Source organism: Lasiosphaeria miniovina (assembly GCF_030549165.1).
Source record: "Lasiosphaeria miniovina strain SMH2392-1A chromosome Unknown B0T26scaffold_2, whole genome shotgun sequence".
In the NCBI taxonomy this organism is placed as follows: Eukaryota; Fungi; Ascomycota; class Sordariomycetes; order Sordariales; family Lasiosphaeriaceae; genus Lasiosphaeria; species Lasiosphaeria miniovina.
The window spans coordinates 3,936,457-3,962,859 of NW_026848221.1; the positions used below are offsets into that span (position 1 = coordinate 3,936,457).

A 26,403-nucleotide genomic window follows, 5' to 3' on the forward strand; every position below is an offset into this window, starting at 1 on the left:
TTCAAACCTTTCCCAGTCTTACCGCCCGCAGCCTTTCACTTTGGGGAAAGGACGAAATGTACAACACGTGATCTCGCGTCAGCCAACCCTAACCCGGTTGAATTGCCCCACCAAACCCCCCCCCCTTAGCTACCCTCACAAAAACCATCACCATCACGACACCTGCCTCGGCTGCATTGACAGGGTTCATTCACATCATCAATACTCCGTAACTTGACTTCTTATCGCCCACCTTTAGGTCTCGCGACAATTTGGGATCGTGGTGGCCTGCTCTCTCTCTTGAAGAAAGGTTGAACAGCAAACGATCGAAAAGGACCAAACCTACAAAACAAAAACTTTACTCATAACGAGATTATCAATAAACAAAGCCCTCTCTTAGCTGAGCTTCATTCAAAATGGCCGAGCGACATGGCGCGGCGCCGTCTCGGCCGCTGGGCGCTGGCATCTCCAAGGCCAGGAGCGGTGGCGTGACAGCGTCGAGCGTGCGGCGGAATCTGTTCCAGAGCCAGTTGACGCGGCGGCCGACGGCGGGGGGGTCGACGTCGTCGTCGACATCGGCCGAGACGCTGCGCTTGGACGCCGACGGGCAGCCGCCGCACCAGCACGAGTCTTCTTCGTCCGCAGACATTGTGATCCGCGATAGGAACGGCGAGATCGAGCTGGGGGACCCGCCTACGCCGCCTCTAGACGACCCGGACGAGGTGGTCGCGCTGGACACGCGGCAAGAGAACGAAAAAGAGAGGCAGAGGCTGTCCGAGGCCGTGAAGCAGCATCAGATTGACCAGAATAGTGTACCTGCACAACCAGAAGGTGAGATTCTCTTCCTCTTCTAAAACTCCCTATAGGCCCCTTAACCCTATCCGTCAACATGAACCTCAACTGAGACCAAGTGCGTATGATTACAGAGCTGCTTGAGGCAGTTAGAGCGAGTTTGAGAGCCAAAGTTGCTGCGTTAGCCGAGGACAATTGGGTGTTCGAGCGAGAAGAGCTACCACGTCACCAGTGAGAAAAGCGTACAGCATGAGAAGCTGATTTGGCTTCCGTACACTACCAATTCGTGTTCTTTGCCCGTCTGTGTCTGTATCTTGCCTAGTCTATCCAGGCCATGAAAGCCTTACTCTCTAGTCCAGGCCTTCGGCAGTCGGGGCTTCTACCCGGCGAGCTGCCGGCCGCCCCCCCGGGGGGCCGCCTCCGCCTCCGCCGCCACCAAACAGGCTGCCCATCATATCGAATAGCGGATTGCTCTGCCGGGGCCGCTGGATCCCAAAGTACATCTCGGCAATCATCTCCAGCGCCGTGTCCCACGCGCCCCCCAATTCGTTGATGTTGGGAGCATACTTATTCCGCAGCTGCCGGAACAGGTCGGGGCTGCCTCTTTGAACGGCAAGGAGGAGCAAGCCCAGGAAATTGAGCAGCGGGAGGCTCGGGAAAACGCGGACGTCGGAGTTCTGCGAGCTGACGTCCTGGACGCTGAGGTCCTTTTTGTCCGAGGTCAGCGCGCTGGTGAAGGCTCTGTAGGAAGTATTGGCTGCCCGGACATTAGCGACCAGCAGATAGGGTAACACGGCCCGCGCGGCATAGAGGGGTGCCGTGTGGGAGTCGTCCTCCTTGTACCACGTGTACTCCATGCGAGTAAGAACCTCGGGCGAGTCCTTCGTGCCTAATATCAAGTGCTTCTCAGCCTCGTCCGTCTCGTGCTCGTCAGCGTAGAGCGAGCCCACGACGTGGTGTAGCTCAGGATCACCCGCAGGGTAGTCGCCGAACTTCCTCGACCAGCTGTTGTAGATATCTCGTCAGCTCCTCCTCCTCTCCACTTGCGCTGGAGAATACAAAGCTAAATGAACTGGAGAAAATCTGTAAGAAAAAAAAAGGCTTCCGTACTCCATCATCTCCTTGATGTACTTCTTGCGCACCGGCTCCTCGCTGTCAAACAGGCGCAGGCACGTCAGCAGCTTGGCCCGCGACTCGGCGTCGGGCTTGTGCTTCGCCTGCTTGTACACGTCGACCAGCAGCACGGCGAGGTCGCCGCCGCTGCCGCCCTGCCCGGCCTTGAGCAGCGCCTGCGACACGCTCGACAGGATGTCGATGGCGGCGCCCCAGTTCTCCGTCTTGGTGTAGCGCGCCGCCACCAGCCGCGTCTCCTGCCCGGCCTCGTACTGCTCCTCGAACTGCCCCTCGGCAATGCGCTTCTGCAGCCGCGCGATGATCTTCTCGATCTTGTTGTCTCGTCGGGTCGCCATCTTTTCTCTTTTCTCCTCTGTCTGTGTCTCTCTCTCCTTCCTTTTCAATACCGGTTGTGCCTGGGAGTTTATCGTCTGTTGCTGTCAGGTGCATGTATAAGCTGGTATTCTTGATATGTTGCGGAGGAACCGAGGCAAGTCAACTTGTCGAGTCGGGGTTTCAACGGGTAGTATACTATGTATGCATCACCTTAGCTCCAACCCGAAAGATGGAAGCATGGAAAGCAAGCAGAAACAAGAGGGCCCCACAGCAGCTAGCCTCTGAAATGCCCCGCAATAGTTATTTTCCCGACGAGCAGTATGACGGATAGCGGGGAAGTGTGGGGCACATACACAGCTGTGTTCCGTCCGACCCGCTCTCCGCTACAGAAAACGTACCCACCCTTTGCGGTATTTCCTGGAGCCAAGCAGTGACGAGAGCTCTCCCCATTCCACCACATATGGAGCTCGTGTTGGAGAGAGCAGCAGTTGCCGGCGCCGCCTCCGCCGCAGCAGAGCTGAGGGGGCAATTGTGAGCGTGTGAGACGCATTTCTCAATAAGAAATTACCCGCCGCATTCCCATAGGAACCGCGACGTTAGTGTAATGGTTATCATCTGCGCTTCCCAGTTTGTTCCAGGCTGCGCAGGATTCGAGTTCGATTCTCGAACGTCGCATATTGACTTTGCTTTTTGCCCCTATTCAGCATCACTACTTGATGCAATAAGAGGTGAAAATTTGCAATTGGCTACAACAAGTTGAGACTGAATTGGCACATCAGATACGTAGCTTAAACCCCGAGTTTTAAACTCTAATCAAGAAATCCCCCAATTATCTTCATTCAGCATCCCGTCAAAGCAGGCTTAGAGACAAGGCATCATCCAAGCCATCGAGGAAGGTATTTATACAGGGTATCATGCATTTGTTTCTTCATATACGCATGCTTCTAAACACTACACATACAGCCTATCGCTTTGTACAAAACATGGGTATCCCGAATGTATCCACTCAGCGCGCTGACGGCAAGTATTTTCTTGTCATGGTCAAACGCGAGATATCCCTCTATACATTTTCGCCCTAGTATCCCCATACTAGAAAGCGAACAGTTGGAGATGCCATAGCCGAGGGCAGATATGGCATAGATGGCCAATGACAACAATACCATGGCCGTATATGCCATCCCAATATCGGGTAGAGTCTGGCTCTCATCCACTAGAACCCGTTGACCCCCATATTCGCAGCCTCTCTTTCTCTGTCAACAAAAGACATGGAATTGGAGGTTATGGCGGTGGTCGGTCGAGCAATAAGAGGCAGGCTGGCGCGCTCCTGCATCTCTTGACTCTTGTTGGGACTGTTGCTGTTATCAAGCGATACCCGTGCAAGCCGATCAGCCTCGCGGCCTATCGTCGGAGGCTCCATGATCATTTCCAATTCTTGTTCGGGAGGCGGTGTAAGGAGTTTCACGGGTTCATCGACCGAGCCTCCAGGAACTGGCGTGACTGAAATATCCACCAGCTGGCCTATACCGTGACGCGTGTCCATGAATCCATCGCCACTGGCAAACACATCGTCATCGTTAAATGCCGAGTCGCGCATGTCGTCGTCGATATCCCCAGCCGACGCTTGGTTCGTCGCCATGGACTCCAGACTAGCAGACTTCTTAAGTCTCTTTGGCGAGCTTTGCTGCTGCTCGGCTTGCGAGAGCTCTTGTTTAAAGTGACGGTTATCGAACTTGACAAAAGTCTTCAGGGCGTCCCGCAGAGGAGTGGATTCTTGTTCCAAGGCCTCGTCCGTTGCATATACCAGGATGGGCTTGCTGTTAATCCCACAAGCCTCGCGCACTACTGTCTCGTATGTTGTTATCTAATCACGGAGACTAAATTAGCATTGCCCAGTGCCCCTCTTTCCGTCAAGTAAATATTTCTTACCTCGGTCAAGACAGTGTTGTTATTGCTTTCGTCGCATGTTATTTTCCACCACTGTTCAGTGGGCGTGGCTGCTTCGTCCATCTGCATAAGAACAGGCTCTCGCTTCCGCACAAACACAATATTTGCGTTACTAGTCACGCCTCGGAGGGTGTATTTATGGGTCGCATTCCATTTCTCGTCCGCTGATGGGCCTGTCAGGAGCGTGCAGAGATGGCTGTACAGCGCCTGGAGAGACTCTCGTTCTGGCAGAATGACGCCTGATCCGTTATTGTCAGCAAAGTCACTACAAATCGTACACAGTTGCCCAACTTACTCTTCATGACACGGTCAATCTCGGCCATCTGTTGTTCAAGGTGCCGTATTTTTGTCTCGTAATGTTCCACAACCGCTGCCTCTTGAGGCCACAATTTAGGCTGGCCCGAGTGTTCGGGTAGGTAGAAATCATCATCGCCGCGAGAGCGAGCCTCCTCGTGGTCTCTCCACGAGGCATGATTCTTTATTTTCGCAGTGAGCTCATTACAACGCTGGATTGCCGCCTTGTTCATGACTCTTCTGTCCCAGGCCTTGCCTTTTTGGGTGTATGTCGTCAACTGATCCTCCTTCTGTTTATTTTGCTGGAAGGCTAAGGTCACCGTCGACATCTCGAGCTGGAGTTGCCGCATTTGGTCCCGGTTTATTGCCATGTATCGATCAATGTAGAATGTTTCGGGAATCTCGATATGCTTCGGAAAACCGTCATCACCGCCGAAGCGGAACGTAATGACATCAGAGGGCTGAGTTATCATGGCCATCCTCGCAGTGTCGAGATCCTCTTCCGGTGTGCCAATGTGCATATAAAAGAGAAGATCCCAGACGCTGTAGAGGTTCTGCGCTAAGGACAGAGTCTCCCTCAGAAAATGGGACTCGAAAAGGGCAAACACGTTCAAAGTGCTGGGCCCATCGCCTAAAATTGGCACAACCTCAACCGAGACCGCAAACGAGCTGCTCGTCTCTTGCTGAATCCCATCGGTCATTGCCTGCCCACTAAGGCAGTTCTGGAAAAAGTCCTTTTCTCGGTCGCCGAATAAGGGCGTGCCCTCGTACTGAGATTCGCAAAGGATGTCTGCGGTACCGTAGCTCCGGTCTGTAGAATCCAGGAAGGCAATCAAACGGTGGACCTCATCGGACCACGGGGGCAAGGAATCTGACCCGTAGAATCCACCTGATCCTGTGTCTCTTGCTGCTTGCTGATCTGGTGGCAAAATAACGACGCCTTTCCACCATTCCTGATTGCTCCCGTAGCCGTACTCTGGTTCTCGACCGAAGCGTAATAGCGCATTGCGAGTAGCGGGGATTGTGTGCAGTATCATCAAAATAGGGCCTATACGATGAACGCCGTTGTTGTTGTTGTTGTTGTTGTTGTTTGGGCGACATCTCAAAAACACGGGGTCTCCTGGAATTCTCGCTCGGAGCGACGGCTCAGGGTCGGGGTTCTGAGCCTTGAGACGGACCATGGACCACTCGCCTGGATCATATTCAGGTCGAGTGGCCGGACCGAAAAAGACGGAGCCGTCTCCGGCGTTGGTGATGCCTGACTGTTGTGGTAGCGGCGGCGGACCAGGCAGCGGCTGAGGACTCTGAATGCCGGACGCGTGCAGCGACTCGTTGATAGCTCGTTGAAGGTCCGCTTCCTCTTCCTGCCTGTTGCTCGGTCCACCTCCAGTAAATTCACCTGCCGTGAGATCTACGACGCGACCGATGGGGGATCTGGTATTTGCTCTCGACGGCGGGCGCGAGGGCGCTACTGAGCCGTAGAAGCCGGTCGGTTCGGACCCGTATATCACTTGACTGTCGTCGGCCGGGTGTATTATAAAGGCTGACAGCATCTCGTCAGTACTACAGCTTCCGCCAGCCGCGGAATTTCATAAGGCTCACATGGGGCTGTGTTGTTGACCATGTCGCCTTCGCGATTGGAAGAGAAGACTCCCTCATCCCATCCGTACTTCTTTATGAACTGCACAGACACAAGTCAGCACACAAGCCTGGGCGGAAAGCGGCGGGAGGGCGATCTGACATTATTCGAGTCTGTCCAGTACTCGTCGGCGACAGCGTCGACGTTATTATTCTTGCCCTGCAGTGCCGCCGCGATCATTCCGTGGTCCGACAAGCCCGTGGCTTCCATGACCATCTTGATCTGCTCCGCAGACGCCGCGTTGAACGCCATCTTGCCTTGTCTTGCTCTGGCGCCGGCGGCACAAGCCTGCGGGTGTCGGAACAAACTAGATGCAGAACTGTCAAGATGCCATGGATAGGCTCCAGCGGGACACCGGGGTCACTGGGCGGGACAGGGTAGCTAGCGAGCTCTCGATGCAGCTTCTTAGGTTTGCGATTCGCGATTTGGGTTTGTCTGTGAGAATGGGCAAATATTTGACAACCAAACTCCTTTGCCGGGATGCTGGGTATTTAGCAAACAATGCAAGCCGCCGGGTATTTGTCTGAAATGCGCCGGAAAGAAGTCGTCAGCAGGGCGGTGGACAGCGTTTAGTGTTGGAAGCGATGATGGAGAGCTGCGGGTTTCTTTTAGTTCCTACCGCCCCGAGCACGATGTAATGAATGTGAAAGCCCGTTTGGCTCTTGGCGCCGCCTTAACCCTTGAAGGTGCACGCGCCACCCAGCGTAATGGCTAAGAAAAACAGCGGAGCGGGCAAGGTTTGCACCAACTAAGAAACGGGCTAAAGAGGTACTACGTACCTTAAAGATGTTACCCCGCGAACTCTTTGATCCCAACCCTTGCCCAACCTTCCGCCTACGGAGGAAATCTCATAAATTTTAGCATAGGCGTTTTACGGAGATGTGAGATCTGCCACAGACTGCCATGGATGTATATGCGTAAACTTGGTACATACCGAATTTACAAAACAGTTAAAGGTTGGTTTAAAAATGTTGACTTGGTTTATGAAAGTTTCTAGCTTCTATCTTTAAGGTGAACTTTCATGCTCTCTACACGAGCGCAAACGGAAGAACATTAACCTAGACGTGGCCGTCTCATGTGGATACAGTGGGTTAGCCGGTGAGAATAAATAGATTGAGGAGGAGGAGGTCGTCTAATACTTCAACAAGAGAAACTATCTATCAAACTGATAACTCTGCCTGTGGAACGCTATATTATCGCACCGCTCGCCAAATTTACATACGATCCACTGTCTGGCCGCGTATTCGCTCTCATCAGAACCCGTGTTGGTGGGAGAAAGGATCTGGGGGCAAACGTATAAACACAACGCAGATTCCTGCCGTCCTTGGGAATAGCGGTCTGCGTAACGCCCTGCCACAACTGCCGCTACCAACGCTATGCATGATAATAATGGTAAGAATAATAAGAAAAAAGGGCGAGCGACGCTTATAGATCGAAGGCGTTGCTACCACATCCCGTGGTCAGTGCCGCTGCCAGGTCCATTATGGGTCATCTTCCCCATCTTCTTCCTCGCTCCCGTCGTGTTCTTCCTCATCTCCCTCGTCCTCAAAATCTCTCATGTCCTGGTCTTCGTCCTCGTCACCCGTGTCGCTGCCACCAAAGTCGAGCTCCTCGTCGCTTTCGGCCCAAAAGTCGTCGTCATTCTCGGCCTTGATCGGCGGTGCGGGCTCAAAACTCCGCGGCATCTCGAAGCCCTCGGGGATGTCCTTCTTGGATTTCTCGACCGTAGCTCGCGCCCGGTCGTTGTAATCGCTCCGGCGGTCGCGGTACATGACGCCTGCGTCAACATTGGCGGGCGAGCTGATCTCTGGGTCGTCCAGCAATAGGAGCACCGACCGGAGCACGCTCTCGGCGCCTTGCAGGGGGGACCAACGCTCGCTCGCTGCTTCCCCCGACATAAGGTCCTCTCCGGGCTTGTGTAGAATCGAGATACAGAGCTGCCCGTCGGGGTAGATGTTGGGGTGTGTAATTGGAATTAGGAAGCGAAACTTTGGCGGACTGAAGGGGTAGTCGTCGGTAAAAACCATCTCGGCCTTGAAATAGCCGCCGTTGAACGCGCTGTCTGAGTTGATAACCATCAAAGCAAACCGCCACTTCAACAGGTTCCCTGATTCGTCCTACGACCAGCAGACCAAGAACGATAGGTTAGCAAACAGCCATATGAGGGCAACCACCGAGGAAAAGGCTGCTACTTGGCTGAAAGGTGGTGAGCATTACGTCTTCAAAGTGTATCCATTTCTCGTTTCTCAAGTTCCTCATCTCACTCATGAGCCGCTGTTTCGCACCTGCGCCCCCCGTCCTCGACATTGTGACAGTAAACTCGAGACGAGGTAACGTGTGGTGGTGTTCGTGAAGGGGCGTGTTAGGTAGGCTAGAAATCGGGTGTAGAGGAGCTCCCTGGGTTGCGTGGAGAATCCAAGATGGCGGCAGAGGAGAGGGTGCGACGCAGCGTCACTGGGCCAAGTAGGAAAGGACGGGAGCGGCGCAGTTGGACTTTTGAGGGACGGGAAAAGGCCAGGCCCGTTCACCACGTTTCGGAGTTTGGCTGCGGTGCTGAGGCGCTGAGCAAGAAGGAAGGAGGCTTGGGGGTGGTGGTGGCAGGTTAGGTTAGGTAGAAGGTTGGCAGGGGGGGGCATGCACGCCTAGGACGATCGGAGAATGGTGGGAAATAAGCCCGGGCCGTGAACGAGGCTGCGCACGTCAGGCAGAGCGGCCAGTTCTGTTGGTCTGGGTGTGGCTATTCTTTTGGGTTTGATAAGCCGGATTCTTCGGCCAAGAGAGGAGATAAGTGGCCGGGCAGCGAGGCGAGGCGCCGAGGTTTTCCTGTATATATTCAAGGTACAATACCTATTTTCCGGGATATCGTTTTGCGAGAGCATACACTGCGCATGGAGAAGTAAGTTAGACAAGTCATGTAGGTGCAGCAGTGGCTAGGCGAAAGGCACGAGAGCTTTCGCAACCTGACGAGCCGTCTCGAGTACCCCTCTGGGAGAGCCCCCTCCCTCTAGGGAGGGGGCCCGCCCGAGTGAGCTGACAGGGGCCGGGGAACCCCTGTGATTCGATGCCGATGCCGCCACCATTATGGCAACTGCGGTGTCCATGTGAGCTTGGTCAACCAGTCCCTTTCTCGCCACAACCCGCTTCCGATCTTCGAATGGCCCGGACGGCAGGCCTGAGCAAGCAATCTAAGGTCTCGTTCAATCGGCCGGATTAGCGGACGAGGGACAAGGCAAGCAACGCAACCGTAGCCTAGACTGGGCAGCGCCGCCATGGACTTTCAGTTCCGAGGCACGCACGGAATACGGCGTATCGATGCCGCATCCATATCCATCGCCATTGCTTCAATTTGACTGTCCCATCAACCCGGAAACTGCGCCTACATTGCTCTGTAACAACCCGACTTTGATATCTTGAACACGTCTACTCACATGGATTCACTCGCTATCTGCCCAAGGCACATTTAATGTCCCGGTCTGAATTCTTACACATCCTTACTCGGGAGGCCTGAATTTCTAATCATTCTCTTTCACCCCATCCCCCGACCAGCTGTGAGCGCTTGATCCGATGCCCAAGCCCACGGCCGTTCCATTCCCCCCTCGACACCTGAGGTGGCGTAATAATCTGCATGTGAGGATGCAGCTGCTATTTTATTTCATTTTCCAGGTGCAGCGCATCGAGAGCAGCTGACGTGCAGACCGCCTTCCAGGTTACCAAGGTAGCTTGTTCAATTTTGTGGCGAAATGGTCCGGACCTGCAACTACCTCCCTTGGTAATCACCAAATCCTTTGTCGGGTTCTAGAATATGTCTTGGAGCTCGGCCGCCACGTCGAGACATATCGCCATAATTGCATCACCAGTGCACTACAGGTAAGGCGCAATGATGAGATTGCCGCTTTGTAAAGCTCCGTCGCATCTCCTCTTCCTTTCCCCCTATGTCTGAAACAGCTATCCACGCCTAGCTTTATCTGAGTGATCCAGGTTTTATTCAGATGAAATGGAAATGGGGTATTAACCTTGCTAAATGCAACGCCTGAGCGGACGAAATCCCCGTGTTCGTCGTGTGCTGTCATCAGACTACCTTACATGCCTACATTCATTCATACTCTTAACAGCTCATTCCGGATCCCGATGACCTGGAATATATATGGCCAGCCAAACCTGGCCCGACCTTGACACCAACATCGCCGCCGCGGGAAGCAACTCCGTGCACCTAGGCCCCTAGATCGTAGTATATACACTTGCCCGTCCGGAAGTTGTAGACAAATGCATGACCGGGCCCCTTTTTGGCCTCCCACTCCCATCGCCATGCTTCCAGCATGTCGTGTATCTCCCTCACGTAATTCCTCTCGACCGTGCCGACCGACTGCTCTACTTTCTTCCAGCTCTCCGTGTCAGACAGGCTCGTGGTGTTTATCATCTCAACGACATTGTCAGATGTCTCAATGGCCGCAACGGGGCCCTCAAGGAAGCTTTGCGCCAGTCGCGAAGCGCTGGCTTGGGCTTGCTCGACCACTGCATGGCGATTGAACTTTTTGCTCTTGGTCTGGGCAACAAGAATATGCACATCCTGCCCAGTCCCGCCATCCAACCCGTGGGTTGACTCCGTTACTGGCACATTTGCGCCGCTCCGCAACTTGACCACGGATCGGGCGTCGCGCTCGCGGATCTCGACCTTTAGCCAGCTGAGCAATTCCTTGGCGGCGATGTCGGCATCCTGAGCGTCCTTCCGTCCCACGGTCTTGATCTTTAGCATGTTATCCTGTTTTATGATGATAATCCAGCTATAAGATTCGTCTCGGTAGCTAGAAAGGAGATCATCGGGCGAGCGAGAATCTCTGGCAAGTTCGGCGCTTATGCCGTGTGCCCACAGAGTCTGGACGAGCTCTATACCCGAAGACCGCAGGACGGATGGGTCAAAACTTGCAACTAAAATATCGCACTGGGAAGGTTAGTAGGCGGAAATAGTCCCCAGAGTGTCCCGGAAGCTTACCCGTTTTGCGCTGAATATTCCGTGGCCCTCTTCCTCGGCGGCTCTCTTGAGGAATGCCTTGCCAGCAGATTTTGGTATTTGCTTCGCCAGCTGCTTTTCCCAGTTCATGCTAAAGCCGACCGCATGTCTCTCTTCGAAGCGAACGCCAGTCTTCAGACGATGCTCTTTGATCAGGCTGTCGTAGCGGCCACCAGCCGCAAAAATGTCCATAACCTTATTATCGTAGAGGCAAGCGAAAAGTACCCCTCCACGGAAGAAATTCTCGTTCAGGCTGTGCAAGGGGCTTATATATATCTTTTTTGAGACGCCGAATCTCTTCGTGTACTCATATACTTCCTTGAGGTGAGCCAGTACAGAGGATGCCTTCTGAGACAAGTCACCCTCGCTTCCCTCGAACAGACTCTTCACTCTTGAGATGGCCTTGCTCGGAGAGTCTATGAAAGGTCAGTGGCCCAGTTCTGAGTATCCTGGTGCTCAAAAGGCATATTGCTCACCTCGGAAATCAAACCTCTGCAGCTCATCAATGCTAGTGGCTGAAATTCCAATGGCCTGAGATCTGAGCTCACCGCGGACTTTTGTCCAGCCGAAGCTGCGAATATTGAGTTTACTGAGGGTGTCCGCAGCTCGACGTCTGGCACTTGGGTGGATTCCGCAATGCTCAAAGATCAAGTCCAGGAGATCCGAGTGCCCTAGATGAAAACTCATCGGAGTTGAAGATGTCGTGGGAAATGCCGAGACGATTTCGTCCACCACCTTGATCACTTCAGCCTCCTTCAAGGCAAGATCTAAGGCGTCGGTAGTGACAATATCGAAGTCGACCTCTACGTAGACGTCAGGCTGCCCGCCACCATGGCGTTCTCTGAATACGTTCCCAAAGGAGTATGAGCGTTGCGGTACGGGGCCATTCGTCAGTCTTGCCAAGGAGCGAGCGTGGCCCATCATCAGATCGTACGGCAATTGGAGTACTGTGCCACTCTGATCAAGCAACCGCACAGCATTCTGGCCGTAATTGGTTGACCGGGGGTAAAGAGCGGCCGCTGGGGCTTCGATAGCACCGTGTCGTCGGAAAATCGAGATTAGCGTGTCTTTTACAATATATTGCCTCATGAGGTCCGAATTGCTCGGCGCAGAAGAAGACATATCCCAGGCGTAGTCCTTTGCTTGCTCGACGGGCCGGGAAAATAAAGTGGAAAGCATCTTCTTGAAGTAGGGAGAGTCCGGGTCCGCCAGTCCGTCGATTGCACGTCGTATTACCTCGCTCTCCATCTGAACAGGCAACTTCCCACTCTTCAACAGTTCTTGACTTGAGGGCCGTTCCTTTGGATTGTGGTTAAGGAGTGAGAGAAGAATCTCCACGTGGTTCTTGTCGATGGACTTGAAGTCGGACGGGAGAGTTGGCAGAGAGCGCCGTACTTGCTCGAGTACTAATGCGCGCTGCATTCCAAGCATAGGCTGATATGACATTTCAAAAAAGATGACACCCAGGGAGTACATCTATTACGTGGAGTCAGATGGTGGCAAAAGCAGAAGATGTAGACAAATCACCTACGTCGACTTTGGCCGTATATCCACCGCTTCCTCCAGTCCTCACTTCTGGAGCAACGTAAACGGCCGTGCCGATGCTTCGAGTCAAGTCGCCCGAGTCCATGGTAGCTGGAATTCTATCTGCTGTCAGCTGCTCGGTTGTTGCGAGCCCAAAGTCACCAATCTTAACATTCTCGACACCGTCAGAGGTAGCGCTAATGAAGATATTCTCGGGCTTGAGGTCCCGATGCACGATGTTGAGGCCGTGGATGTGAACTAGGCCTTCAAGTATCTGACGAAACAATCGCCAAACCTCTTGGGGTTCCCTGCAGAGGTGGCGAGATATGAGATCTCGCAGGGTCTAAGGGATTTTTTTTGTCAGGCAAGTTGAGTTCACAAGGCAATCTAAACATTGTAGGGCTAAAGAAACCTACCCGTTTCTCGCAATACTCCATGGAAATGTACAATATTGTTCTAAAAGGGCGAGTACTGCCTCTTCTGACACGCCTGGGCGGAACAGCAAGCTGATCTTTTGGTCTTTCGTCGGAGGTTGATGCGGTATCATCGTCAGAAGCAGAAAACTCGGCTTCTTCTTGAGCGTCCGATTCATCTTCATCGTCGGATTCCTCAACATATGGATGGCCACTCGACGACATGAAATCCAAGCCTCCGGTGTTGCTATCCACAGAAGGTTCCGTGTTGCTGTCTTTACTGTCTGCACCGAACTGCACGTCGATATCAGGGGTAACAGTATCTCGCGAATCCTCAGTGTTTCCTCCTTCAGTGGAGGTGTCGCCTTCAGCGTCTGAAGAGTCGGCAAACGACTCATACCAGGTATTGAAGTATCGAACAACGGACGCATGGTTCATCTGTGAGAGCAGCCGAACCTCTTTTAATGTTTCGGACAGCGTCTCTTTGGACTTCTGGGTGATCTTTTTGATGGCATAAAGTCTTCCGTCAATAATCTTCCGAGCTTTAACCACCTCGCCAAACCCTCCTTTTCCAATACGAGCTTCTTCCCAATAGTCTTCTACGTATCTAGAGATTACACCTCGGTTTGTAGAGTCGTGGCGTGTTCTCCGCTGGTGAGACTGAGACAAGGTCAACGACCCCGACATGGCTGCAGACTCGTCGTCGGCTAGAATCGGGGCATTGGTCGCCAGGAATTCGCTCGAGCTCAACTCAAAGGCCCGAGGCCGCTTCTTGGGGTCCGATTTGAAGAACTTTGTCACAAGCTCTTCCAGTTGAGGAGACAGATATAGAGATTCCATCAACGAAGCTGGAGAGTGGTACTTCTCCGGGACGTCGAGACCAAAAATCATCTGCAAAAAGACTATACCGAACTCCCAGACATCCGTCTTTTGGGTATATTGTGGCTTTGATACGCCGGCTATCTCGGGAGGAAACCAGTACGCCGATTTTGCTGCCCTTGTCGAAGCCAAGAGAGGTGCTTGGGCGCAAATGTTGTGCAGTTCCCTCTGGTATCCCGAGTCGGCAATTTTCGGGACTATATCCCCTGCCGGCTCTCTGCAGAGGAGAATATTTCCGGGGTGGATATCCTGGTGAACAAGGCCATTGTTATGCAGATAGCCTAGGCCTTCGAGGAGATTCGCAGTCCATATTCTAGCCTTGCTGACATCGATATGACCAGCCAGTTCAAGAAGCTCATCGAGTGGGCCCCTGCCGGCAAGAGGGCCGAGAATGCTGACAGTCCAGACGGTCGGCGAAGACTCGCTAATGGAGCGGTCGATTCTGAAATCAAGTAACTGAAGAAGGTTCTGGTGGTGGAGCTTTTTCAGCGACTCGAGTTGCGCCTCCAAGGACTGCAACTGTTTCTTGAATTGAACCGAGTCTTTTCCTTGGGATTTCAGCTCTACCTGCTTCAGAGCAAGGCTGGGCCGAACCACCCTCGCTGATAGCACGGGCTTGACCTTGTATACTGCCGTCACTGGACCTTCCCTGAAGAGTACCTTGCCAATAACGGTCTGGAAATACAAGGCATTTCCAGATCCATCGGTAAGCTTGCAGGGTTGGTCAAACACGACGGCTTCGTCCGTGTCCCGGGGATCTTCGGCCGCACGGCCCGGCGAAAGTTGCCGAGACCTGTTCTTCTTCCTCGACTCCTTGGCCTTAGTCTTCTGGCGTTTGAGTTCTTCCTGGAGCATGTCGCCCAGGACTCTCTCCTCCTCCTTGGACTCCTCGAGCTTCTTGCGTTCTTCAAGCTCCTTCTCCTGGTGGGCCAGCCTGCCCATTTCTGCCGCATGGGCGGCTCGTTCTTCCTCCAGGGAGGGAATCTCGAGACCTTTGGCCTTCTTGATGGCGGCTTCTTCCAGGATATCACGGACACCTTCGACAATCCGGTCGACCATTTCCTCTTCATCCTTGGCAAAGATTTTGGGCTTTGTGTCCACAAACGTCTGGATCTTAAACCTTGTTGATTCCCGCAGCCCACTCTCGTTCTTGACAGTCAAAAGAGGCGGCGACTTTGGATATGTCGCCACCAGGACAAAGGAAAGAGTGACAGCAAGATCCTGGTCAGACAGGGCCCGCACTCTTATGTCAAATGCCGGCTCAGGTTTCTTCGGACAGGTCAGTAAGCTGTGGGTGAGACGAAGGCGCCCTGACCGCCTCGACAGTGAGACAACGAGATCCTACCTTCCACGCGCCATGGGTCGTGTTGTGCTCAATAAAGTCTTCTCCATAGATGGCCTTCAACACCATGACCTCATCCTCCTGCGTGACCTGGTAGTGCGTCTTGTTCCCAGGCTGCCCCGCAGTTGCAGGGCCGGGAAAGTTGCTTCCTGCATTCTTCTTGGGGGGCTGCGGGGGCTTCTTCTGGCCGGCAGCTGCCTTCCCAGCCATGTCGAGGCGAGAAAGAAATGCGATGATGGGTGTTTGCTGGGCTGCCTACCGTCAATGTCTCGAAATGAGAAAGTGACAAAGGATCTCTCGCGCTGAATAGGATCAGTGGACCATGAGTTGATTGATCCAAAACGAAAGACTGCACAGCCAAATAAAATTGGCTGCGAGACTTTAGTGAGACGAGCCCATTGTATGGTGGTGGTGTTGTTGTTTGTGTTGGTAGGTGACGGTAAGGATGAAGCAGGCAGGTGATATGGAGACGGCCGTTAGCGAAACTCGAAAAGAGCTCCGACAAGGTGGATGTCAATCAGTGTTGAGATGAGAGTGACTCGGAGGCGGATTGGAGATAGGCGCTCAATTATGGTGGGGTAGGTTCTGCTCGACTTTTTAGCGTGAATGGGGCTGAAAGCAGGTGAGGATGCGGGGGTTAAGTGTGGGGCAAATAGGCAAGGCTAGCCGGGCAACTCCACTTCAGCTGGCTCACGCCTTGCAGCCTCTAAAGGTCCACTGCGACCCGCACTAGCAATGCAGTCCTGTTCAGGCAAGTAAACAACAACCAATCCCGGATTTTGCACTAAAACATTACGAAGGGGAACCTACCAAACGCGTTCTTTTGTAACTACGCAGCCCGACACGCGTTTTACCAGCCAATTCATGAAACTCTCCTACGTCTAGGCAATTTCGTGCAAAAAGAGAGCGAGAAAAGGCCACGATGATCAGCTGGGCGCTGAAGCGCAACACGGAGAGTGCGCGAGATGCTCCCGGAGCCGGTATGGGCACACACTCTTTTTTGTGCTTCCCTGCCTGCCTACCTACCTTGGATAAGATACTGAACCACTGCGCCCTTAGATGATACCCAGATCGAGCAGCCAGACACACCAGGGCCTGTTTTTGCTGTGCGCGCACTGAAGACGGCCTTGTTCGGCACTCCCGCGCCACGGCACAGCAAGCCGGCCAAGCCTCGCGTCACAGTAACCGACCAAGACGCGCAGCCAAACCTCAATCAAAATTCCGTCGGAGACAAGTCGCCAGTGAAGCCTGCCGGGATTCTCCTCACGCCTGGCACCGCCACGGCGCGTCGAAAACGCGTCTCTTTCGGCCATGACGTCAAAGCGGGTGCTGCCGCACAAGGCTTGACGAGCGCCACTGGCCTGCCAGACGACTGCCCAGGAAAGTTCCCAAGTCCGTGGATTGGCGACAAGTCCGACAGACCAAAGACGCGATTGACGCAAGCCATGGAAAGGTCAAGGAACAGCAAGCCCAAGGAGGCGGCGACTGATGCTCGTGACACAGCAGCCGCGACAGTGAAGGAAACCGACGACGGGTGGGAAGAGGTCGACGACGAGTCTGACTACGAACTAGATGTCACCGTTGACTTGAACGAACCCCACTCGCGCTCAGGCAAATATTGGAAGTCGTATTTCGAAAGCTACCATGCCGACGCAAAGGCTGAGATGGAGAAACTTGTCAAGTACAAGGAGCTCGCAAAGTCTTACGCGAAGAAGAAGGACGCCGAAGCTATTGACCTGAACGAGAAGCTCAAGGAGGAGCAGGAGAAGCTGAGGCTGCTGGAGAAAGAGGTTGCGGAAATGGGCCGTCAAGTCCGATTGAGGGCCAAGAAAGACGGAGCTAGTTACGACCCGAGTCTAGCGAGCGAGCTAGAAAAACAAACGGCACTCGCTCTAGAGTACAAACACCAAGTTGAAGAGCTCGAGTTTCTGCTGCAGGATGAGGACGATGAGGTCGACGACAAGGGCCCCCGCCAACGGCGAATCGCATCGCCAAGGACACAAAAGACACTTCTCGAGACGCAGCGGGAGCTAAGACGGGCAAGGGCACAGGCAAAGGAGCTAGAGAAGACTAAGGAAGAGCGAGACCGGCTGAGGTCGGAGCTCAGGTTCGCTGAGCAGCACGCCTCAAAACTTGCCGACGAAAACAAGAGGCTTTCCGGAGACCTAGAAAAGAGTGCCTCAAGGATCCAGGATCTAGAAAAAAAGGTAGAAGAGTCCAAAGCCCTCTACGAAAAGATAAAGGACGACGCCAAAGCCCGCTACGTCGAAGCCCAACGGGTTTTACAGAGAAAGAACGAAAAGATATCCGAACTCCAGGCCGAGACTGGGTCTCTAAGAAGGGAGCGGGCAGAATCGAGGTGGACAACTAGGGCAAAGAACCTGGAAGCAAAGCTCAAAGCGGGCAGCGAAGACGTCCTGGCTCCGGACCCGGAGACGGCACTCAAATTCCTGGAGACGGCAGAAGAAGAGAGCACCCAACTCCTGAAGGAGCTCCACGACCTTCGGCAAGTGAGCATCCAGAGAGGCCTACTCGTTCCCGCAAAATCGGCTGCTGCCGGGAATTACCAAACGAAGGCAAGAAAGAGGATAGAAACCCGGGGGCGCTCGACTCACGAAGACGAGGCGCTTATCTCGTCCCGCGCATTCCGGGAGAAGATTGAGGCAGAGATGTCCAAGAACCCGTCAAGCGTCCTCACCGACCGCGGAAATCTCCAAGACAGCCGTAGCTCGGCCTCGAGCGGACAGGGGGTGCAGCAGAGTGCGGCCGCTACCAAGTCTCGAGAGGAAAAAGAGAAATCGTTGCGCCCCAGCCGGACAGAGCGGTCGTCGCGGGTGTCATCCTCGTCGGCAACGAATCTACGAGCAAAGGGAGCAGCGGCAGGCAGCGACAGCGTTCCCGGCGCTGGGGAAAGACGCACTAGACCAACCCAGCCGGCGGTGGCACCAGCCGCAGCTCCGGTTGAATCGCTCAGGAAGAAGCTGCCGCCGCCGTCGGAGCTGCTCGACAGCGAGCAGCCCCACATCGACCTTGTCCAGGACAACTTTGCTCGCCTCGGCGGACCCGACATGCACAGCAGTGCTGTGTGGAGCATGAACGCGTCGAGGGCCACGCTCCCCGCCGACCGCCGGGCAGCCGCCATCGCCCGCCTCCAGCGCAAGAAGGCGGAGCGCTCGAACCTGCCCGACCGCAACAAGGAGAATATGAACCCCTATTGAGCGAGATCAGGCAGATGCAGGTCGAGAGGGACTGGGAGGGGGGGACTCATCTTTGAGCACGGGGTTTTTAGTTTTTTCTCTACCTGGAGTTTCGTTGTCGCATAATGCCAGTGCCCCTTTGAGGGTATGCGTTTATTTTTGTTTTTGCATGCATGGTCGTGGGGAGTTATACGGGTACCAGGAATTGATACGGAATAGTCTAGGGTTATATGGTTTATTGGGCTAGGTATTGTACATGCCTTGGTTGAGAAGGGGTGTGCACGATCGAGGAGACATTTTGCGGGAGTAGTTCAGAGGGTGGGACGCAATTGGACCATGTTTCTATTTGGCCAAAACAACCTGTAACGATAAGTTGCTGCGCAGATTTGCCCCACATGTCTATCGCCAATGCGGGTGGTGCGCGGTGTGGTGTTGAGTTCCATCCATAAATAATCCGTACAGCATCAGTATTTGCAAAGTCGAGCAATGAAGAAACGGTGATGATGGACTCTCAGCCCACCGCGGACGGGAGCAACGATGAAATAGTAGGCGAGATTGCCGACCTAGAGCGTCGTCTGGCGGCGGCCAAGGCGAAGCTGGCCAGGCCGACAACCATTGACAGTACCGCCAATCCCCCCGCTGCTCGTGTCGCTGCGGGGAGTGCTGGTCCAAACCAGCAAGCCATCAGTGAGTCGACGGTTCAGACCTCATCTTCATCCTCACACTCATTCTCACTCTAATTTCTATTCTCATTCTCATACTTATTCCCATATTCATATTCATTACCATGCATCTCAACAACTTCCCTCACAAAAGAGTAAACGAACTCACCCCAAAGGCTAACTAGCCGCACTCGAATAGAATCCCCACCACCACCCATCCCCAACACCAGCAGCAGCGCAACGCACTTCCTGCTGCTTCTGGCCGACTCGGCGCTCCCGCTAGGCTCGTTCGCCTTCAGCAGCGGGCTGGAGTCGTACCTCGCGCACAGCAAAGCATTCCTGGCACCCCTACCCAGAAACAGCAACAGCAGCAATGGGTCATTCGCAGCGTTCCTGCCCGTGTCAGTATCGTCGTACGCGTCGACGACGCTGCCGTTTGTGCTGGCCGCGCATCGGGACGCCTCTAGCTTTGCCTTTGTGTCTGGCAGTAGTCCCCGGCTGGCGCGGCTAGCGGCGCTCGACGACGCGCTCGACGCGGCCATCGTGTGCACGGTGGGGCGGCGGGCGTCGGTGGCGCAGGGGCGGGCGCTGCTGTCCATCTGGGAGCGGTCGTTTGTGGGGACGGCGCCGGCGGCGGGCGCGGCCGAGGCGCTGAAGCCGTTTGTGGCGCTGCTCAAGTCGTCGTCGTCGTCGTCGTCAAGCTCGTCTTCTTTAGGGACAGACCTGCCGCCACCCGTGTCGGCGCACCTGGCGCCTCTGTTCGGGGCGATTTGCCAGCTCGTCGGGCTGAGCCTGGAGCAGACGGCCTACGTGTTCATGCTGGGCCACATCAAGGCGCTGGTGTCGGCGGCGGTGCGCGCGGGCATGTTCGGGCCGTACCAGGCGCAGAAGACGCTAGCCGGCGGGACGGTGCAGGGGCTCATCGCCGCCATGATCGAGCGCGAGTGGGACACGCCCGTCGAGATGGCCGGCCAGCGTGTGCCCGTCATGGACCTCTGGTTTGGGAGGCACGAGGTCTTGTACTCTAGAATATTCAATAGCTGAATCCTTTTTATCTTGCCATTTCATCGCCTCTCTATGTCTTTTGGTATCATTGTGTTATAGAGTGCGCGAACAGCATCTAGAGCTCCTTAGTTGAACTCCCCAGCTACCACCACTCTGCCTTAGCCACTAATCGCTGTCGCTATCGTAGGCCACCAATGGCCCTGATGGAGCCACTGGCTTTGGTTTTGAAGCAACCGTGACCCTAGTTGACTGCAGCATTGCTAGTGTACTGCTTGAAAGAATGCTACCTTTCTCGGGCTCCGCCGGCGCCTGGCTCTGGGCTACTTCTTGGGCCTCGACAGCGTCGGCGGCTTCAATCAACATACGCTGCTCATGTTCGAGTTCGTATCCCTCCCGCCCTCTTGGGTTGACGGCGTTCCTTCCGCGAGCGAAATGCACCTCGTCTGGCGCCTCATACCCGTCGAGTCCGTAGCTGCTTTCAATTTTCCGCCTCTTCCGCGCTTCTGGATCCTTGCCTTCGATTTCGGCAACATACTCTGCTGGCAGCGCCCGCCGGATCGCCTCAGCCGCCTGCTCCTCGATGCGCCTTGCTTCGCGCTTCTGGGCCATTGGGTTGGGGTCGGCAGTTGCCCAGCGAACGTTTCTTCAAGCCGTTAGTATAGGACGCAACAAGGCTTTAAGTATGAATCTAGACTCACAAGATCTCTTCATGGTCGAGGCTCTGGTGGGCCATTGCTTCCTTTGCAAACTGAGCATTCGCCTATTCACGAGTTAGACAAAAATCAATAACTGGCTGAGCTCCAAAACCACTTACCTCGTTCGAGTAGGTGACGAAAGCCACGCCGCGTGTATTGAGAACTCTTGTTCTCTCTATTTGGCCCCTAAAAGAGCTGTCAGCAGCCGTTTCCTTAGATAGACTTGGGATGTCATGGCTTACCACTCCGCAAAGTGCCGCGCAACCACCTCCTCGATATCGTCAGAGACATGGATTCTCCCAATGTATATCGTGCGGTTCGTGCGACTAAAGCTTCCTGTCCCGCCCATATCGTCACGGTAATCCGAAAACTTGTCTCGCCCAAAGCAGTCAACATTTGGGCTAAAGTGGTCGTGTATGGTAGGGAGCCGGTGTAGGTATTCGCAGTCTTGTCCCTTGGGGCTGCAGGAAAGAGGTTGTCAGTATCAGAAGCGGCACTCTGGGACTTGCTGAGACGGCGTACCATATTCCGCGAGCAAAGAAGAGGCAGAAGTACGACCCGGAAACTGTGTCGGCTCGCGTGTATCCAGTGTCCTGAGCAATGTTGCATCTCCCTTTGGCATGCGTCTGGCTCAGGTATTTGTCCTCGCGATCGCCGCCCGACCATTTGTTGAACCAGATGCTACTCATATTAGTCGCCTTGCTTCGCAGTTCGGGACAGCGGACCCAAGCTTACTTGAAGATGGTACCCGTCTGCGGTGGCGGCTCCGACTTGATCAATGCCGGATCGATCTGGGGCCGTGCTGGGCGCTTCTTCCGCCGGATAATCTTCTTCACCTTCTTCTCTGCAGGCGCTGCTGCAACTTCATTGCTAATCGTAGTGAGGGCGAGATTTTGCGCCTCGTCGGCTGCGAGAACAAAAGTCTCTAGTCGTGTATCGACTTCGACTTCCGCCATGATGAATCTGGTTCTGCGCCGCTTTCTTCTCGGTAAATGACGCGTAAATTTCGCGACGCTCGACGTGCCGGAGTCGTAAACGCGGCAAGATGGGAGTCTCGAAAGGAAAGCTGGGGATGATGGTGTTGAAGCACAGGACAGTCGGCTTGGCACTGTATTGCCTGCAGCTCCACAGCAGAAATGGAGACGCCAAGCCTCTTTTAGAAGGCGGTGAATGGCTGGCTCGCCCCTCTAAGGCTATTTGAAATTCTGCCGCCATCATAACGTGGGGTTGCCGCTTGAATTGTCCAGGCACGGTGCAACTCAAGACAACTCGGCCCACGTCTGGAGTTGCGAGTGACATTTATTTATTTCACTGGCCCACCATCAACATCTTGGCCTAGAAACATCAAGTCCCTCCTATACTGCCAGGCCTTTGAGAGTTGTCGTCTAAACACGTAGACAGCGACTACTTGCAATTGTCATTTCCCGAGAGACCACAGACGGCGGTTCCTAACCTCACCTAAACCGTCATCATGGTGAACATCACAGAGAAAATCAAGGAGTGAGCATATCGGCACTTTTTGGTTGGTGATGAAACTGGACTAACCGCGTGTAGGATTGAGGAGGAGATGAGGAGGACCCAAAGTGCGTTTTTGCTATATCAACCAACAGTCGCGACCAAGGTGGTATTGATGCAGATGTTGACTGATTCGACTCATAGAAAACAAGGCAACTGGTATGCTTGGCTTTTTCCTTATTCCTGTCGGCGGCCATCTTAATAAGCGGCGGGAATCATTTACTGACAGCTCTCGCGCCAAGAATATCATCTGGGTCTTCTAAAGGGGTACGTGAGGCACCGCGATCCACGACCTGGGTTTGGGCTCGCTAACTGCGCGTCAAGAAAGCTTGCGCGACTCCGTGCCCAACTGCTTGAGCCGGGTCCAGGAGCTGGAGGCGGAGGGGGTGCGGGTTTCGACGTGACCAAAAGCGGTGATGCGCGAATATCACTCGTCGGATTCCCGTCAGTGGGCAAGTCGACGTTCCTTTCCAAGGTGACCAAGACCAAGTCAGTAGTCGCAGCGTATTCCTTCACTACTCTTACGGCAATTCCCGGCGTTCTAGAGTATGGAGGCGCAGAGATCCAACTCCTCGACTTGCCCGGAATTATCGAGGGTGCCTCTGAAGGCAAGGGGAGAGGGCGCCAGGTCATCTCAGCCGCCAAGACAAGCGATCTCATTCTCATGGTCTTGGACGCAACCAAGAGAGCCGAGCAGAGAGCCCTGCTTGAAGCCGAACTGGAAGCCGTGGGAATCCGACTCAATTGCGAGCCGCCGTAAGTTTCCAATCCGGACATATCCCAGTGGATACACTGAACTGACGGTTGTAGAAACATCTATTTAAAGCCGAAGAAGGCGGGCGGGATGAAGATTACATTCCAGTCACCGCCAAAGAACTTGGACGAGAAGATGATCTACAACATCTTGAGGGACTACAAGATACTCAACTGCGAGGTTTTGGTCCGCGACGAGAACGCTACCGTCGACGAATTCATCGACGTCATCATGAAGGACCACCGTAAGTACATCAAGTGCCTCTATGTCTATAACAAGATCGACAGCGTCTCGCTCGACTTTTTGGACAAACTGGCGCGAGAGCCCCAGACCGTGGTCATGAGCTGTGAACTCGACCTAGGTATCCAGGATGTGGTGGACCGGTGCTGGAAGGAACTGAATCTCATACGCGTTTACACCAAGAGGAAAAGCGTAGTGCCCGACTTCAGCGAGGCTTTGATTGTGAGGAGCAACAGCACAATCGAGGACGTATGCGATCGCATCCACAGGTCCATCAAAGACACATTCAAATATGCCCTCGTCTGGGGCGCCAGCGCGAGGCACATTCCGCAGCGAGTGGGACTGTCCCATCCCGTGGCGGATGAGGACGTAGTAAGCATAGTCAGTGCTTGGAGAGCTTAACGTGTAGCAACAAGCCAATGCAGCCTGGAGCCGTTATCACGTCTTCGCTAAGTCTGTTTCTGCTGGGAAGAGAACCAATGACTTTATTGTGCCATGAATCCTGTGTCGGTGTCTCTCTCTCTGTGTATGTGTGTATGTGTGTATGTGTGTCATCGTGTCAGTCGTTACCCTCGGCATTTTCCCCTGCCAACCATATATCCCCGTAACGCGAAAAAAAAAATAACACAAACCTCCAAAAGAATGAGAGAAAACAAAAGAAAAAAACGCCCCGTGCTCAAATCTCCAGGTAGACCAAACTTTCCCTCTACCCACCAAAAAACAACAAACAACCTCCTATCAATGCAAAATTGGCATACCGCCGAGCCGGGCCGTAACATACTGTTGTGATGAGTCCATAGCATGACACGTCCCACTCCGACGACAGACCTGGAGAATTCTCTCAGACAGTCAGACGACTAGTCTGGTAGGGCAGCCTGGCCGCTTCCACAGCGCTATTGCCGAAAATAATGACGGGCGACAAGGCGGGAGGGACGTGTGACGACGGGTCCCATTAAAAGCGTCCACGCAAAACCCTCTGCTTCTTCATGTCTTCTTTGGTCTTCCTCCCTCCTCTCGTGCGTCCCACCAGGACTTCAGGCCTGGCGTGGGAGATCTCTAGACCTGGGAAGGCAGCAGAGAGTACGGAAACTAGGCCTGCTTGGAGCCGATGATGATGCTGTCGCTCGCAAGTTTCTTAGACGACGCCTGGGCGAACAGCGACTTGGGCTTGACTCTGAAAGAAGGATTGTTAGGACCTTATGTGATGTTTACGAAAAAGAAAGGATTTCTTGTTGCAGGTGCCAAGGGCAGCAAGAGAGAGATTAAAGTCTTACTTTCCGACCTGCTTGTTACGGAGCGCGCTCAGCTTGGCCGTGCAAGGGCTCATGATGTTGTCTGACGGCGAAATGTATTGCTTGGTCCTGTGGGCGGAAGCGGAATGTCAGCACGGCTTGATTCTTTTGCATCTTTCCCTCTTCCTCTTTCTCTTTCTTTTTCTCTCTCCATCTTCCGCCCTGTGTATGTACAGCCTCGGAAGAAACAGCAGACTTGAGAGTAGGGGAGGGCGTAGAACGCACTCGTCCTGCTCCATCCTGGACTGGAGGACCTGTCGGTGGTACTCCATGCTCTTAACGTCCGGCTTGGAGATTGCGCCGTCAAAGTCAGGGCTGAAGTTTGCTGCTGGTATCGACGTGTTGACATCTTTGGCTGCGAGGACGTTGGAAGACATGTTTGCGTTGATGTTTGTTTGTCTGTCTTTTCTTTTCTCCTTTTTCTCGTAGGTAGCGATATGATGATGGCGGCTGGAGGACCGATGATGCAAAGCAATCGTCAAGCAAAAAGGTAAAAAGCAAGAGAGGCGGGTATTTGTGATGTGTGTAGACCCAAGAAACTTCAAGGTAAGTTTTATTGTGTCTGGCTATCGCCTTGGTTAAATTCCGTTGGTGCTTGGGGGAGAGCGACAGTGTCTGGTTGCGACGGGGCAAAATTTTGTTGACAGAATGCCTGTTTGGGGAACAGCAACCAGCAACGGCCAGGCAACGCATGCGTGGGCCGCAGCACTTACGCACTGACCGGCTCTGACTCTTCACGACAAGCGGCCTGACCCCTGAACAACCTTTTTGATTTTACGGATCCGTATTCACATCCTAGCAAACTTCTAGGTAGCTAGCTTGCGTGTATGCCTTCCGCGGCCGCGCCCATCCGAGGGAGAGGCTCGCTCGGTGGCCAAGATAATTTAGCTTATCTTTTATGGAGGAGGCATCTAATTAGAGTCTGTTGCCTTTCATGCAGTAGGCAGATCAACTACCCTAGGGTAGCAGGCTGAGGGCATCTTTCCCTACAATGGAAGTAAAGCAAATCCAATTGAGCCTTGTATATCCCGAGATCCAAAACATCGGACATTTTCTGGTAAGGAGCGGAGTATGTACATGCAATACTTAACTTCCACAAGTTACACACTTGACTGAGTCACTACTTGGTATAGTGAGGTTCAGCTTCTTCAGCTAAACATTTACACCCGGTCTTCTGAACGGTTTCTTAGTGGGATTCCGAGCTTCGGTCTTAACTAGCGCGAACTAAGGAGAGCGACGATGGATCTTTATGATGAATGGCCTTCAAAGACGACCGGCTTCGCGAAGCAGCCAAGCGAACAAAGCCTTATGGGCGCCTTTATTGTTATTGAATGACAGTGCCCTTCTCAAAACGATTCTTTGAACACGAATGCCGCACCATTCTACTCACTTGACCCAAAAGCGCCAGACAGCGGAGGCTCTCTCACGCAAATCTAGATATACACACAGGTAAGTTCGTACAGTCGAGATTTCAACGTAGGCGCCAACGCTAAAGCACCTCCAATCTTTCACTATCCCAAAACCCCCCAGAAACCAAAAAAAAAAAAAAAAATGTGCGAGGCCTGCCAAGAGCGTCTGTGGGGCAACTACGAGCACCTGGTGGCGCGCATGTTCGACGCCATCGCGCAGGGCAGACGGGCCAAGGCTTACGAGATGGGGAAGCGGCGCCAGGAGCTGGAGATAGGCAATGGTGAGTGCGACTGCGCGGCGTGCGTCGCGCGCGGCGTCGCCTACAAGCCCGGCTGCCCGTGCTCGCTGTGCAACAACCTAGCCGAGGTCG

The 26,403-nt window shown here is 53.9% G+C and overlaps 10 protein-coding genes and 1 non-coding gene across 11 annotated transcripts; 5 read left to right on the forward strand and 6 right to left on the reverse strand.

Moving 5' to 3' along the window:
* Positions 1-395: 395 nt before the first annotated feature.
* Positions 396-833, forward strand: B0T26DRAFT_637144 (uncharacterized protein; the record flags this gene model as incomplete). The annotated part of the gene is made up of 1 exon (XM_060436902.1): positions 396-833. One exon carries the CDS (start codon positions 396-398, stop codon positions 831-833), a length of 438 nt encoding a protein of 145 aa, XP_060300756.1.
* Positions 788-2,481, reverse strand: B0T26DRAFT_696025 (uncharacterized protein). The gene is made up of 2 exons (XM_060441329.1): positions 1,882-2,481; positions 788-1,776 (listed from the first exon to the last, which is right to left on the reverse strand). The coding sequence occupies exons 1-2, from the start codon at positions 2,238-2,240 to the stop codon at positions 1,122-1,124; spliced, it is 1,014 nt and encodes a 337-aa protein (XP_060300757.1). The 5' UTR covers positions 2,241-2,481; the 3' UTR covers positions 788-1,121.
* A 329-nt stretch (positions 2,482-2,810) lies between these two features.
* B0T26DRAFT_t55 lies at positions 2,811-2,895 on the forward strand. The gene has a single exon. It is a non-coding gene; the product is annotated as a tRNA-Gly (tRNA).
* Positions 2,896-3,430: 535 nt separating this feature from the next.
* On the reverse strand, positions 3,431-6,349 carry B0T26DRAFT_639576 (uncharacterized protein; the record flags this gene model as incomplete). Its single annotated transcript, XM_060437149.1, has 5 exons — positions 3,431-4,081; positions 4,159-4,403; positions 4,460-6,001; positions 6,061-6,139; positions 6,200-6,349. The coding sequence occupies 5 exons, from the start codon at positions 6,347-6,349 to the stop codon at positions 3,431-3,433; spliced, it is 2,667 nt and encodes an 888-aa protein (XP_060300758.1).
* A 1,229-nt stretch (positions 6,350-7,578) lies between these two features.
* On the reverse strand, positions 7,579-8,404 carry B0T26DRAFT_748195 (ubiquitin-conjugating enzyme/RWD-like protein; the record flags this gene model as incomplete). The annotated part of the gene is made up of 2 exons (XM_060444939.1): positions 7,579-8,214; positions 8,315-8,404. The coding sequence occupies 2 exons, from the start codon at positions 8,402-8,404 to the stop codon at positions 7,579-7,581; spliced, it is 726 nt and encodes a 241-aa protein (XP_060300759.1).
* Positions 8,405-10,307: 1,903 nt separating this feature from the next.
* Positions 10,308-15,473, reverse strand: B0T26DRAFT_638819 (anticodon binding domain of tRNAs-domain-containing protein; the record flags this gene model as incomplete). The annotated part of the gene is made up of 6 exons (XM_060437080.1): positions 10,308-11,036; positions 11,088-11,521; positions 11,582-12,581; positions 12,637-12,972; positions 13,046-15,190; positions 15,267-15,473. 6 exons carry the CDS (start codon positions 15,471-15,473, stop codon positions 10,308-10,310), a joined length of 4,851 nt encoding a protein of 1,616 aa, XP_060300760.1.
* A 550-nt stretch (positions 15,474-16,023) lies between these two features.
* On the forward strand, positions 16,024-18,721 carry B0T26DRAFT_148972 (spindle pole body formation-associated protein-domain-containing protein). Its single transcript, XM_060433453.1, has 2 exons — positions 16,024-16,243; positions 16,323-18,721. Exons 1-2 carry the CDS (start codon positions 16,186-16,188, stop codon positions 18,479-18,481), a joined length of 2,217 nt encoding a protein of 738 aa, XP_060300761.1. The 5' UTR covers positions 16,024-16,185; the 3' UTR covers positions 18,482-18,721.
* Positions 18,722-18,963: 242 nt separating this feature from the next.
* Positions 18,964-20,166, forward strand: B0T26DRAFT_638976 (uncharacterized protein; the record flags this gene model as incomplete). Its single annotated transcript, XM_060437096.1, has 2 exons — positions 18,964-19,120; positions 19,322-20,166. 2 exons carry the CDS (start codon positions 18,964-18,966, stop codon positions 20,164-20,166), a joined length of 1,002 nt encoding a protein of 333 aa, XP_060300762.1.
* A 126-nt stretch (positions 20,167-20,292) lies between these two features.
* Positions 20,293-21,778, reverse strand: B0T26DRAFT_638023 (uncharacterized protein; the record flags this gene model as incomplete). Its single annotated transcript, XM_060436985.1, has 6 exons — positions 20,293-20,770; positions 20,826-20,887; positions 20,942-21,008; positions 21,065-21,283; positions 21,345-21,503; positions 21,558-21,778. The coding sequence occupies 6 exons, from the start codon at positions 21,776-21,778 to the stop codon at positions 20,293-20,295; spliced, it is 1,206 nt and encodes a 401-aa protein (XP_060300763.1).
* Positions 21,779-22,074: 296 nt separating this feature from the next.
* B0T26DRAFT_696037 (P-loop containing nucleoside triphosphate hydrolase protein) lies at positions 22,075-23,925 on the forward strand. Its single transcript, XM_060441330.1, has 5 exons — positions 22,075-22,322; positions 22,377-22,405; positions 22,482-22,496; positions 22,580-23,093; positions 23,148-23,925. Exons 1-5 carry the CDS (start codon positions 22,294-22,296, stop codon positions 23,731-23,733), a joined length of 1,173 nt encoding a protein of 390 aa, XP_060300764.1. The 5' UTR covers positions 22,075-22,293; the 3' UTR covers positions 23,734-23,925.
* Positions 23,926-24,420: 495 nt separating this feature from the next.
* On the reverse strand, positions 24,421-25,000 carry B0T26DRAFT_637574 (uncharacterized protein; the record flags this gene model as incomplete). The annotated part of the gene is made up of 3 exons (XM_060436942.1): positions 24,421-24,505; positions 24,606-24,692; positions 24,849-25,000. 3 exons carry the CDS (start codon positions 24,998-25,000, stop codon positions 24,421-24,423), a joined length of 324 nt encoding a protein of 107 aa, XP_060300765.1.
* Between the last annotated feature and the right edge of the window lie 1,403 nt (positions 25,001-26,403).

Bases quoted from the DNA above. Each gene is read 5' to 3' on its own strand.
- B0T26DRAFT_148972 (XM_060433453.1), top strand. From the start codon at position 16,186: ATGATCAGCTGGGCGCTGAAGCGCAACACGGAGAGTGCGCGAGATGCT. The intron at 16,244-16,322 runs GTATGGGCACAC...CTGCGCCCTTAG, and splicing joins GCGAGATGCTCCCGGAGCCG to ATGATACCCAGATCGAGCAG.
- B0T26DRAFT_696037 (XM_060441330.1), top strand. From the start codon at position 22,294: ATGGTGAACATCACAGAGAAAATCAAGGA. The intron at 22,323-22,376 runs GTGAGCATATCG...AACCGCGTGTAG, and splicing joins ATCACAGAGAAAATCAAGGA to GATTGAGGAGGAGATGAGGA. The intron at 23,094-23,147 runs GTAAGTTTCCAA...TGACGGTTGTAG, and splicing joins CGACTCAATTGCGAGCCGCC to AAACATCTATTTAAAGCCGA.
- B0T26DRAFT_696025 (XM_060441329.1), bottom strand. From the start codon at position 2,240: ATGGCGACCCGACGAGACAACAAGATCGAGAAGATCATCGCGCGGCTG. The intron at 1,777-1,881 runs GTACGGAAGCCT...TATCTACAACAG, and splicing joins TACATCAAGGAGATGATGGA to CTGGTCGAGGAAGTTCGGCG.